Consider the following 13,564-nt stretch of genomic DNA (forward strand, 5'->3'; position numbering starts at 1 on the left):
AAGCATCTATAGGTGGTCTCCTTTTTACTCACGCCTGTCTTCTGTTTCTGCATCCCACGGATTATGCAAGCATGAGGACATTCAGACTGAAGCTACTCCATACTAGGCTTGAACAACACAGACTGAGACTAGTCCAAAACTCAGGTAGAGTGTCAAAAGTGAAGACGAACCCGAATAAAAAGACTAGTGGCCTTTAGAAACACCCTTAGTAATTGGCCTTAGGTCTTTAGATTTACTATATTGGTTGCAGTCAAATATCTATATTTTTGGAAGCCCCTAGTCTCATTATTTTCTTTTAGGTGAGAGAAGGCAAAAAAGGATCAAAATTGAGTTTCTATTTTTAGGTTTCATAATTCCGATCTAAATCGTGCTATAAAGATGTGTGGCATGGAAATCGGACCCCCACAACTACAATTGAACCCTTCATTAAATGTTATCCTGCCTTTCATTCGTACCATTATTCGTACAACACAATAACTTGGTAGGCGTATCCAATGTCCTCAAATTAAACAATTCAAACATTTTCAAACGGATCACCATAAAGTCAACGTTTTGATTGTACTCGAACAAGATCAACGATTCAAATCAAAAGAACATGATTATTAACCGTTGGATCAATTCACCACCCACAAAGAGACATTCTGAAGCGCGAAGCACTATATCATCGTCCTCTGAGAAAAGAAACTCTCATCATTCCGTACCCGAGAAAATTGATTTCCCAGCTACCATTACTCCAACGAATATTAAAAGAAGACAAAAATCTTTCCAAAAATAAATTATTAATTATAAAAACCGCCAAAAATTCGCCAAAAATAAGCAAATAAAAAAAAAATTACAAATTAATATATGATCCAAACAACTCTTCTCTTTCTTCTACTGATTTTTTTTTTTTTCTGTTTCAGAAAAAATATTTAAAACTTTTTTGGAATCTATCTATTATAGTTTAAACCCTAACAACCTCGCTTTGAACTAAAGTTTCACATTTATGGGGTTTTCTTCATTTACTTATTTTTAGCTACTTTGGATGATTACCCTTCAAGTCTTTCATTGTTTTGGATATGGGTTTCATTCATTTCTTCATTTCAAGCTATACCCATGTCTTCATTTTCTTCAAGAGTTGTTAAAACTCATTAGAATACCCCCAAGTTTCATTAGAAATCTCATGTTGTGGGTTTCTCTGTAAAACCCTCAATTTCATTTCCAAAATAAGTTAGTTAGTTGTGGATTTAGGAGTGTGGGTATAATGAGAAGATTAGTTAGTTATTTTCAGATTATTTGGTTCACTTATGGAGTTCTTTTAGTGGGTTGTGAATCTTTTCCATCTAATGAAAGTAAGTAATTTTCTTATTTTACAAATTCTTGTTTTGAGTTTATTGGTTTATATCTGCAATTGATTTACCATTTGAAGAGAATTTGCTAATTAGGTTTTTGGGTTTTTATAGTTTTGGTTCTTAAAGCATTCAAAGAAGCTATATATGAAGACCCTTTGATGGTTTTGTCAAATTGGAATTTTCTTGATGAAGATCCTTGTGACTGGTTTGGAATTACTTGTTCAGAAGCACATAATCATGTTATAGCTCTGTAAGTAATGCCCCCTTTTCCCTAACTTTAGTAGCTTTTACCTATATAGTTTCATTTGATATGGTGAACTTAAATGCAATACTTTTGGTTGGTATTTGCTTTTTTTAACTTCAATGTTCAACTCAATTGAAGGTCTTGATTTGGGTTAGGTGGTTTTATGGGTTTCCTAGATTAGAAAATTTGGTTGAGCTCAAGTAGAAATTGTGTGTAATTTTTCTTACAAGATTTTTGAAGTTTAATTTCCTTGTTTTTTTGTGTGCTGTTGACTAACTTGGTTGTTTTTCAGTATTAAATTGTAAGTTATATTATTTATGTATTTGACTTCAGTATAAAATTTTTGGCGATACAACGATAAATAAGATGAAAATTGCAAATGCAAGGGAAGAAGAAAAATTAGGCAGATTTACTGAACCACGAATCATGGCAAACCACATAAGATTTATGCCCAGAGTCTGCCTAGTTTTTCTTGTTCTTTAGCATTACTCTTGCAGAAATTTGTGGTTCGTAGATGATAAAGATATTTCCTTATGTGGTTTTTTGCAGAAATCTTTCTAATTCATCTCTAAAAGGATTTATCTCACCAACATTGAGCAAATTGTCCTCCTTGCAAGATCTGTATGTTTTCTTCTACGGAATTACAATATTATGTGATATCTGTTTCTTTTTTGCTTCCTTCACTTGTCATTTTTAATAATTGTTGTGTTTACAGAATCTTGCGCAAAAACAATCTCCTTGGGTCGATACCCAAAGAACTTGGCAAAATAAAAAGCCTCAAGGTCTTAGATTTGGGAATGAATGAATTGTCTGGGCCCATTCCTCCGGAGTTCGGATCCTTGACAAGCATCACAAAAATGTGGGTGGCCATGGTTTGACTCTTCTCGAAAATTTCTCTTTCGTTTTATTCTTTTCGGCTTTCTCTGACTCTACTGTTTACTATGTGTGAAGAAATCTTCAATCTAATGAGTTGATTGGAAGTTTGCCTGCTGGCCTTGGGAACTTGAGGAACCTTGTTGAGCTTCATCTGGAAAGAAACAAACTTCAAGGCAATGTTCCTGGCAGCAGCAACTCAAGTTTTACGTCGGACATGCATGAGATGTAAGTTGAGTTCCTTTCGTTTTTTTCCTTTTAAGGTTACACCCCATTAAATATTTCCAGTTCCTGATTGACTACCATGAGAAATTTAAGGATCGGACATGCTTATAAATTACTATACAAGCTGAAGACATTGACGAGTAGTTTATGGATTTTAAGCTATGTTTGCTTCATAAGATAGCTTAGGATGAATGTTATCAAGTGTATCTTTAATCTATATGAGCTTCTTATCACTAGTTGTACTCTTATCTGCTGAACTATCGGAAAACAATTTCATGGGGGTATAATCCGACATTAATAATTTGGAACCATTTCCTGACTGAACGAAATATAATTTGCATTTTTTAGTATTTTTAAGAGTCACCTGTAATATTATAAAAATAATAATGTTGGTACTTATAATAAAATCATGTATGCATATTAGATTTTCAGAGTGAAGTAGAAAACAACTGTTAGAGTACGAGAGACTAGTTTGAGCATAAAATTGCTTTTGGAAACATGTTCCTGGATCACAAGGCAAATGGGAATATAATTCTGATGTACCAGGTATGCCGCGCCTGCAAATGCCACTGGCTTTTGTCGTTCAACTCAGCTAAAGGATGCAGATTTCTCATACAATTTCTTCGTCGGGAAAATACCGCAGTGTCTGAAGTATCTTCCAGGGTACCTCACCTCCACTTTATTGTACTGAGTCCTGTTTTTTTTTTTTTGTTGCGAAGGTCAGAAAGAACCTAAAACCTCACTTCTAGCAGCTCATAAGACCACTCCTATTTTGATGGCAATTAACATTCTTATCCTTCTTTATTTTGCAGATCAAGTTTTGAAGGAAACTGTTTACAAAACACAACCTCCAAACAACGTCATGCTTCCCAATGTGGTGTGTATCCATTGAGTTTTGTTAAAAGAATACAAGACGCGAAATAGTGAATCTCTTTCTTTTTCCACCTCGTGAAATGTGGAATATGATCATTAATACGATTCATTTGCAGGTGCTTCTCCACCAACAGAAAGCCGTCAAGGATCCGTCCTGGAGTACCAACACCAACATACAAAAGATTTACCAAAACATAATGGGGGAGCAAAACCTACATGGCTCTTTGCTCTGGAAGTGATAACCGGAAGCATAGTAGGATTCATCTTACTATTTGCTCTTCTTGTAGCTGTTAGAAAATGTAAGGGGAAACACTGTGTTATGAAACTGAAGAAGAAAGCAGGAAATGGGAACAGACAAGTCAAGATAGATATAGGTAAGTTTGTCGAAGTAAGAATGATTGTATTCTAAATATTTCGAGTTGTACTTGAGTTTTTCTAGATAGTCTCTAGTCTTGACTTCATTTTTGTTTTGGTTTTGCTATAGACTCTGATATGCTGAACGATGTGGCGAGGTTGAGTAGACAGGAGCTAGAAATAGCTTGTGAAGATTTCAGCAATATCATTGGCTCTTGCCCGGACACTCTAGTCTATAAAGGGATCATGAAAGATGGGTCTGAAGTTGCTGTGATCTCTTTATGTGCCGTAGAAAAGCATTGGACATCCTATCTTGAACTTTATTTTCAGAGACAGGTAACAGCTCCCTACTTAGACTAGGCATAGTATGCGGTGATTTGTGCATTTTCGCAGTCCAAATAACGCTTAGTTGGTTTCTCTAAAGTTGAAAATTTTGAAATGAATTCGCGATTATGTCCCTCAGGTAGCAGATCTAGCAAGATTAAATCACGATAACACTGGAAGGATACTAGGCTATTGCAGAGAGAACGACCCATTTTCAAGAATGATCGTCTTTGAATATACATCGAATGGAACACTATATGAGCACCTCCACTGTAAGTCCTTTTGTTTCTATTCATTTCATATGAAAGACTTAATCATGATTAAGGGGCTTGATACTAAGATCGTCGATATTCTTTAGATGGTGAAGGATGTCAATTATCTTGGAGAAGACGCATCAAAATCATTATAGGCATTGCTCGTGGTCTAAGATATTTGCACACAGAACTTGATCCTCCATTCACAATATCTGCACTAAACTCTACATCAATCTATCTCACAGAAGATTTTTCTCCCAAGGTATGCTCAAATACATTTTCAGAAAGATAAAAATTATCGAAGTCGTGTAGAAGACTATCTAGGAATCAGTTCAAGATCGTGACTCAGATTTAACTATGAATTTTTTTGAAGAAATGCTATCTATGCTGTCCCAAGGAATTCTCATTTCTTACGAACATTGATCATTTACTCTGTGTAGCTGGTTGATTTTGAAAGATGGAATACTGTACTTGCAAGGGTGGAGAATAAGTCGAGTCTCATCAGCAACGGAGATAAAAAGTTTCCAGAATTACGGGAAATGCCTAACCAGGATGTCCACGATAACGTATTTGCTTTTGGATTACTCCTACTCGAAATAATCAGCGGGAGACCTGCATATTGTAAGGACAGAGGGAACCTGCTTGATTGGGTAAGAATGAATATATAAGAAAACTTGTTTTGTTACACAAATTAATTCATTATCGGTCCTTATGTTTCGATGTTGGAACTCTTCGAATTGCAGGCCAAAGAATACGTAGAACATCCAGAAGTAATATCTTATCTAGTAGATCCCGAATTGAGACATTTCAAATTCGAGGATCTTAAGGTAATATGCGAAGTGGTAAAACTCTGCATCTTGTCTGGCCCCACAAAGCGACCATCGATGCAGTTAATGTGCTCCATGTTAGAAAATGGAATTCATACATCTAATTCTATAGATTTTTCAGAGTCTTCATTGGCATGGGCAGAGCTTGCAATTTCTTCATAGTCTATACTGATTCTAACACGATGTAAATCCGAACTTATAATCGAAATACTTCTCATTTCTTCCACTTGTCTTTCCATTCTTTCATCTTTATTAATGAGAATATTTTCTTTTAATCTGTACATGTAGTTATTGTGAGAGTAGTTAAACTTTGAATGAATAATAATATAGTTTTGATACTTTCTTCTTTTCCTTTGTTGTTTTGGACAAGATGTCATTACTAGAGAAACAATTGGGCGAGTAGTAGGGCATCAAGTGGTTCTATATTGTAGTGGTTAGCACTCTGGACTTTGAATCCAGTGACCACGGGTCAACTCCCGGTAGGACCTATTTTTTTAATGGAACAACAACCCCGATCTGATCTATACACGATACTTGCACAATATCTGATTATTCTATATAAAAAGTTCCGTCTAGTCTTCGCTAGTCCTGTCATGACAGAGTATGTGACAGAGTATGTAAGTGGTCAAGTCTTTAATTCGTAGGTCCTTTTTTCTGCAGAACCATTAACTACTATATATGAACACTTTACTTTCTCTACGTTGTACATGTCGTTCTTTAAATAAATAAATCATGGAGCTTATAATTAGATTATTGATAATAGCGGCTATTTCCATTCTGTTGTCTTCATGTAACATGATCAAGTTTAACGCTGCTTGCAATCCAAGAGAAAGAGAAGCTCTTATTAACTTCAAACATAATCTTAATTATTCTTATAAACTCTGGTATTGGGTTGGTAACGATTGCTGCCAATGGAATGGAGTGATTTGCATAAACAAAACTGACGGTGATGTTGTTCAACTTCAACTTAAAGAGTTTGCGTTGAGTGGCGAACTAAATTCTTCTCTGTTGGAGTTGAAACATTTGTATCACTTAGACTTAAGTTATAACCTTTTCACAAGGATTCGGATACCATCTTTCTTGTGTTCACTTCAAAATTTAGAGCATCTTGATTTGAATTTTAATGGTTTTATTGGCAAGGTTCCTCCTCAACTAGGTAACCTTTAAAGTCTTTATTATCTTGATTTGAGTGAGAATTATGAGTTGGAAGGGGAGATACCAAAAACCTTGGGAAATCTTTGCAACTTGGAGGTATTAGATTTGTCTCACAACAAGCTTCAAGGAGAGATATCATCAATATTATTTACAAATTCATCTAGATGTTCTGCGAGCAAATTGAAATGGTTAAACTTGGAAGATAATCTACTTTCTGGACGGTTACCTGATGAATTGGGAAGTCTTATGAATCTGGAATTATTGTATCTTGCAGATAACTCATTTTCTGGTTCAATTCCTATGTCACTAGGAAGATTGTCATTGTTGAGATTCTTAGACCTTAGGGACAACAAGTTAAGTGGGTCTTTGCCAGAAAGTGTTGGGCATCTCACGAATTTAATACAATTAAGAATCTCCAGTAACATGCTAGAAGGTGATGTAACAGAAGCTCACCTCGTTAATCTTAAGAAACTACATGTATTAAGTATCAGTTCAATGGTTCTAAACTTGAGCCCTAACTGGCTTCCTCCTTTTCAACTCCGACAAGTAGGACTTCGAAACTGTTCAGTGGGACATCGATTTCCTGAATGGTTACAAACCCAAAAAGACCTCGAAGACCTAGACATATCGAATGCTGGAATATCTGATTCGGTTCCTAGTTGGTTTTGGAACATGACTTCCCAATTAGACTATTTAGATATATCACACAATCAACTTGAGGGGGACTTATCAAATGTGTTATTGATGGGAGTAGTAATTTACTTCAACTCAAACTTATTTAAAGGTAACTTACCTCGTATATCTTCTACTGTCGCTGCACTTGATCTTTCAAAAAATTCCTTTTCAGGATCTATTTTTGATTTACTATGTAGTCCAGTAAAAGATATGAATTCATTGTCAATTTTGAATCTCTCGGAAAATCAACTATCTGGAAATCTTTCTGAGTGTTGGTTTCATCAGAGATCCTTGCTATTGATAAGTTTACACAGCAACAACATAACAGGGAACGTTCCAAGTTCTATGGGCCTTCTTAGTCAACTTCAAACATTGCAATTACAAAAAAATTCACTCAGTGGAGAATTAACTTCCTCATTGCAAAATTGTACCAAGTTGACAATAATCGATCTTGGTGAGAATAGACTCACAGGTGTAATACCAACATGGATAGGAGAACTTAGTGATAGCCTCTCAATTCTGGGACTACATTCCAATGAGGTTCATGGAGAAATTCCTCAAAAAATTTGTTACCTTATTAGGCTTCTAATACTGGATTTGGGTCATAACAATCTGTCTGGATCAATTCCAAAATGCTTTAGCAATTTTAGTGGCGAGAACCCCGAAGAATTTAGTGTGGATCCCGATACACTTGATAGCATGGGTACAGTAGACTTCGTGGCAAAAGGTCAAAAAATGACATACGGAGAAAGTTTGATTAAACTTGTTACTGGTATCGACCTTTCAAATAACAATTTATATGGAGAGATCCCCGAAGAACTGACTTACCTCTTCAGATTGCAAACGTTGAACTTAGCGGATAATAGTTTTACCGGAGGAATTCCAAAAGAAATTGGTCATTTAAACTCACTTGAATCGCTTGATTTGTCGAACAACAGATTATCGGGTTCCATCCCTCAGAGCATGGTGGACTTAACTTTTCTTGGTTTATTGAACTTGTCATATAATAACTTGTCAGGGGAAATTCCTTCCGGCACCCAACTGCAAAGTTTTTCCGAGTTGAGCTATACGGGGAACCATGATCTCCGTGGTCTTCCACTCGATAAATGTGACAAAGATGGACAACATCAAAAAACACCAAATGGTGAAGGTGAAGAACTAATGGAGGGCGATGAAGATTGGATTGAGATGAAATGGTTTTATATGTGGCTACCATTAGGATTTGTGGTAGGTTTTTGGTGTTTGTGGGGTGTTTTATTGGTGAACAAGACTTGGAGGTATGCTTATTTTAGGTTTCTGGATGATATAATATACAGTTTATGTACTTCTGTAAAGCAGAAGAAGAAATAATAGTCTTACACTGATGAGTTTTATCTTCAATGTAATAATAAACTTCGCTTTTCTGTAACTGAACAAGAAGAGTTGGTGTCTATAGTTATACTATTTTCTCAAGAACTCTGTCATCTCAGTTCACTTCAGCTGTTAGACCTTTCTTACGACAATTTGTTAGGATTGATTCTGAGATGTTTCAGCAGTTTTACAACAACTTATCTGTAGGACTCCCCCAAGAACTTATCTGACAAATAAAGCGAGATGAATTTAGTAGGATCTCTTGACTCATCAAGAAACAAACTTTCAAGCTTAATTCCTCATAGCATGGTGAACTTAAGTTGTTTTAGTCACTTAAACTTGTAATATAATAACCTATCACTCTATCAGGGAAATTCTATTAATTACCCAACTTCGCAGTTTAAACGAGTCGAGTTATATTGGTCCTCCACTAAAGAACTGCATCAATGGAGATAAGAAACTTCAAGAATCTGACGAGCACGGCACAGCGAAAGAGGAAGAAGTTGAGGAGGACGACACAATTAGTGTTCGATTGGAACAGACTATTCCACAATTAGCAACTTCCCTTTTCCCAACTTCGTTTGTGTTTGTCACAGAGTATATAACTAATCATACTCGAACCTCCAGGGTTAGATTTAGGACTAACTTGCCATATTCATATAAACCATCCTTAAGTGACAATATATATTAGAGAATTCAAAGAGAAGTTAGTATTTGGCGGGAAAGAATGCTATTATATGCATCATCCTACCTTTGGTCGAGAGAATTATTTTCACTAACAGTTTCAAAGGTGCTTCCCGTACGTGTTAAAGGCGTTCACCTCCAGGAAAATTTTAAGGGAAAATATGAAGAAAAAAAGGCGCCCTGGAAAACTCTTGCTGCGTCTTTAAAATCCCCATTCATTGGAGAGTGAAAATTCATTAGTGTTCAAAAACTTGTGGACAACAACCGTACGTCTGACTGCCCCAACCAAGTAATTTTAAAACATCAAACCCTAAAACACAAATCATATTCAGATCTACTACTGAACAATAAAATTAGATCTAGTATTGAACAATCAAATTAGGTTAAATTTGTCTTAACGTAAAGTTATGGCAAGATACCATTTCGAACTGGCTAATCCTAAGTTTTCGAACTGGCCAATCCGAAGTTTTCGGACTGGTCAATGTCCGAGCCCTTTCTTTAGGTGTTGGACTGGCCCTCCCGTCCCCCCTCCCCCGTCGAAAAACCAAAGCAAATGTCAGTCTAAAACCTCTCGGACTGGCCGAGTCTGAAACACTACTTTTTGGCTTTCGGATTCAATCTTCCCCACCGGGTGTTAACAACAACTTTTTCGGGGCCTTTAGCCGCTCCCTTCTCATTATATAGTAATACATTACATCTATACGGACGGATTACATGGATAAGAAATTCAAAAATTAAATCTACAATAATAATTTTAATAATCAAAGAAATATTACAAATATAATGTGATTGATTTGAGAGAGAATAAAGGCTGTGAATATTTGAAAAAGATTGGTCCTTGATTACGATACAAGTACATCCCTTTGTTCTGTGTGATTGTTTACTTTCTTATTGTTTTTCTATGTTTACTTGATTTAGTTTCAACATGTGAGTTTGTACAAAGGAGAAACTCACTTGAGATGGGATGGATTAAACTTGTGAATAAGCATGGATATTTGTAGCCTTCATTCACTTGTTTCATCAAAAGAAGCAATTAGTAATTGCCAAGTTTTCTCCATCTTCATTAATGCCAAGCTGCAGTTTTGTTCCTCAAGACAGCCAAGGGATTATGATGTTTGCTTCCATGAAAATAACATGCTTGTTTGAAATTCAAAGCCCTAGTTTACATAGCCTTCTTGAATCTCAACAAGTCTCTTCAATTTGACCCCACCACATAACACGGTTTACATCATTGTAAAAAAAATTGATTACTTGAGTCATGATTAGGAAGATTCCGAATTTCGAAGTTTTGCTTGTGGTTGTGGTCTTGGACTTCCTTGTCCTGAGGTGATCTTGGGTTTTTTCTCACCTCAAAAACTAGCTAAAGAGACGAAGTTCTTCTTCACACTTATAAAGTGATCATCATGTCTTTTTGTTAACCTCGTTGGGATTTATAATCGGTTTTGTATGAGAATTGAGGTTTGTTATGACCGAAATCTAGTAATCCAAGAAAAGCAATAGGAAATAAAGAACAATCACATAGAACAAAAGAGATTTACGTGGTTCGGTTGGTGAGACCTACTCCACGGCGACAACGGCCCGATGATTTCCACTATGGTAAGCAAACAAGTTACACAAGAGAATTTGACACAAATATCTCCTAGGGTTTTAGTTTATATAGCCACTAAAACCTTAATCCCACCGCCTCACCGACTTTTTTTATTTGAATTTGTCAGCGGGAATAAAGGGCCCGAACCCGAACAAAGAGGACTAGAAAAAACTAGAGAAAAAGCAATAAAACATCAAAAAGTCAAGAGAGAAACAAATAAACGAATAAACAATAAAGAATAGAGCAAATGTTGTCTTGCTAACTAGCTACGTCGTACTCTAATAACTCCTCTTTTGTCGTCATCTACAATCTTCTGAAGGTCAGCAGGTAGATTATGTGGTAACATCTCTATATATCCCGATACTGGCTTCATTTTCGATAGGTAATCTGCTGCTTGGTTGATTTCTCGGTAAACATGTTGAATAGAGCATTCGTCCATTTGCCTCCATAACTCCCATATTTCTCGGACTACACGGATAAGTTGCCAGGGAGGCTTCTTCCCCTCATAAGACAAAATCGTAACAGCAAGGGAGGAGTCCGTAGCGATCTTAACTCGTCTTTTACCAAATTTCGCCGCTAGCTTTAATCCTAAGCAAATTCCCTGCATCTCATGCATAATTACCGACCTCCTCTCTGACCATGCTGCTGCTGCTATTATAGGCTCACCTCGTGAGGTTCTCAAGATCGCACCATAACCTCCTGAGACTTCATCAAATGCCCCATCGGTATTGATTAGAATCTGATCCATACTAGGGCCTGCCCATTTACAAGTTTTCGATACTTGAAATGATAGTGGTACAGTCAGATTCCATCGTTCTAAGATCTGTTGAGCACCATCGAACCCATTCGGTTTACGTTTCCACGTCATTACCTTTATTTTGATGTCGCTGACTATTTGCCTGAATAGGATTTGTTCTGTTTTTTCCTCGCTACGAAAGACTCGGTTATTGCGTTCGATCCAAATGTGATAGAAGAAACCGTTAAATACCATGCTACCAAGTCGTCCTATAATGGAGTTGCCTTTGAAAGTGTTAACACACCATTCAATTTCGTCAGCCCAGCACCCTGTTGCATTTTTCCTAATACCCATTAACATTAGAAGATCTGTCCATACCTTAAGAGAATAATAGCATTGAAAAAAAAGGTGTTCATCGGACTCTTCAGCTACTTTACAAAGTGGACATACCTCATCTATATCCAGCCCCCATGATTTTAACTTTACTTTGGTCTTTAACCCTCGTTTCATGGCGATCCAGGTTATAAATGAATGTTTTGGTATCCCCTCCGGACACCAAACTAATTTTGACCAGGGAACTAGCTGCTTTTTTCGCCTTATAAAGTTGTATGTATCTCTAACCGTGTAGTCGCCCGTATTAGTTATCTTCCATACCACCGTATCCTTTTCAATCCCTCCCACCGCAACTTCATTTAGAGTATTAAAAACCTCCTCGAAAACATGCCCAATCTGGTCAGAGAACTCCCAACGACCCTCTAGTAAGAAGTCCGATACCAAGGCGTCTTCCCTCATATTGTAAACAAATCGACCATTAGCTTTGAAATAGTCGATAAGTGATCCCATAGGGTGCCAAACATCTCTCCAGAAAAAGGTTTTTGTGCCATCGTGTATCAAGTATTGAACCATACCTCTAGCCAGATCCCTACAACCAAGTATACGTCTCCAACACCACGAACAACTAGTAGGGACTTTCATGGTCCAGAAACTCTTTTTCCGAATCAGATTCTTCGTTACCCATCGGACCCATAAAGTATTCTTCTCACTGATTAAGTCCCATATGTGCCTAAGATTCATTGCTAGATTCATAGTTTCTATATCTCGGATACCAAGCCCTCCTTCACATTTTGGTAAGCAGACATCAAACCATTTCACCGCAGGCCTATTACTCCCCTCCTCGAGTCCTTTCCATAGGAATCTGTTGAATGTACGATTAATTTCTTTATAGACCCTCTTTGGGAGAACAAAGACCGAAGCCCAAAAAACTAACATGCTGCCTAAAACCGTCCGGATCAACAGTAGACGACCTGCATAAGATAGGAATCGTACTTTCCAAGACTGTATTCGAGTCTGAATTTGGTTTAATAACGGAATACAATCTTTGTAAGCTAGTCTGGATGCTAGTAGAGGTAGCCCCAGGTACCTGATCGGTAGGGTTCCCAGCTGGAACCCAAGTACTGCTCTAACCACCTCCTTCTGCTCCTCTGACATACCTGCGCAAAAGATTGAGCTCTTCCCCACATTTACTGCAAGACCTGTTCCTTTTAATAAGTTGTTCACTACCTCTTTTAAGGCTTGAGCTGACCCTACATCTCCTCTCATAAAAACCATTAGGTCATCGGCGAAGCATAGGTGAGTTACTATCGGGTCTCTACATCGGGATGCAATTTTAGGCTGCCACATTGCTGTTGCTTGTTTATCAGGACAGAGAACACTTCCATCACCATGACGAATAAATAAGGCGAAAGTGGGCAGCCTTGTCGTAGCCCCTTCTTTCCCTCAAAATACCCGTGCGAGCCACCGTTAACCATAATTGAGAAACGAGGAGTAGAAATACATTCTTCGATCCAACCAACAAATCTGTGTGGCAACCCGAACTTCTTGAGAATCTTAAAGAGAGCTGACCACCTGACTGTATCATATGCCTTCCGTAGATCTATTTTCACGGTGCACCTGTCAAGACCCTGGGCTTTACCGTAATCTCTGACAAGTTCATGAGCCAACATAATGTTATCTTGTATCAACCTTCCAGAGATGAATGCTGATTGATTTTCACTCACTAATGAAGATGCAT

At 37.2% G+C, this 13,564-nt stretch overlaps 2 protein-coding genes across 2 annotated transcripts; both read left to right on the plus strand.

The window, feature by feature from the left end:
* Nucleotides 1-703: 703 nt before the first annotated feature.
* On the plus strand, nucleotides 704-5,643 carry LOC147535328 (putative LRR receptor-like serine/threonine-protein kinase At1g63430). Its single transcript, XM_086651164.1, has 13 exons — nucleotides 704-1,331; nucleotides 1,443-1,581; nucleotides 2,125-2,196; nucleotides 2,291-2,434; nucleotides 2,527-2,676; nucleotides 3,220-3,336; nucleotides 3,486-3,550; nucleotides 3,663-3,920; nucleotides 4,031-4,236; nucleotides 4,364-4,496; nucleotides 4,583-4,740; nucleotides 4,919-5,128; nucleotides 5,222-5,643. The coding sequence occupies exons 1-13, from the start codon at nucleotides 1,244-1,246 to the stop codon at nucleotides 5,465-5,467; spliced, it is 1,986 nt and encodes a 661-aa protein (XP_086507290.1). The 5' UTR covers nucleotides 704-1,243; the 3' UTR covers nucleotides 5,468-5,643.
* A 371-nt stretch (nucleotides 5,644-6,014) lies between these two features.
* Nucleotides 6,015-8,608, plus strand: LOC147535329 (receptor-like protein EIX2). Its single transcript, XM_086651169.1, has one exon. The coding sequence runs from the start codon at nucleotides 6,707-6,709 to the stop codon at nucleotides 8,483-8,485; it is 1,779 nt and encodes a 592-aa protein (XP_086507295.1). The 5' UTR covers nucleotides 6,015-6,706; the 3' UTR covers nucleotides 8,486-8,608.
* The last annotated feature ends 4,956 nt before the right edge of the window (nucleotides 8,609-13,564 follow it).

Source organism: Eschscholzia californica, unplaced genomic scaffold, assembly GCF_041429995.1.
Source record: "Eschscholzia californica isolate CP2 unplaced genomic scaffold, dmEscCali1.0.p SCAF_6, whole genome shotgun sequence".
In the NCBI taxonomy this organism is placed as follows: Eukaryota; Viridiplantae; Streptophyta; class Magnoliopsida; order Ranunculales; family Papaveraceae; genus Eschscholzia; species Eschscholzia californica.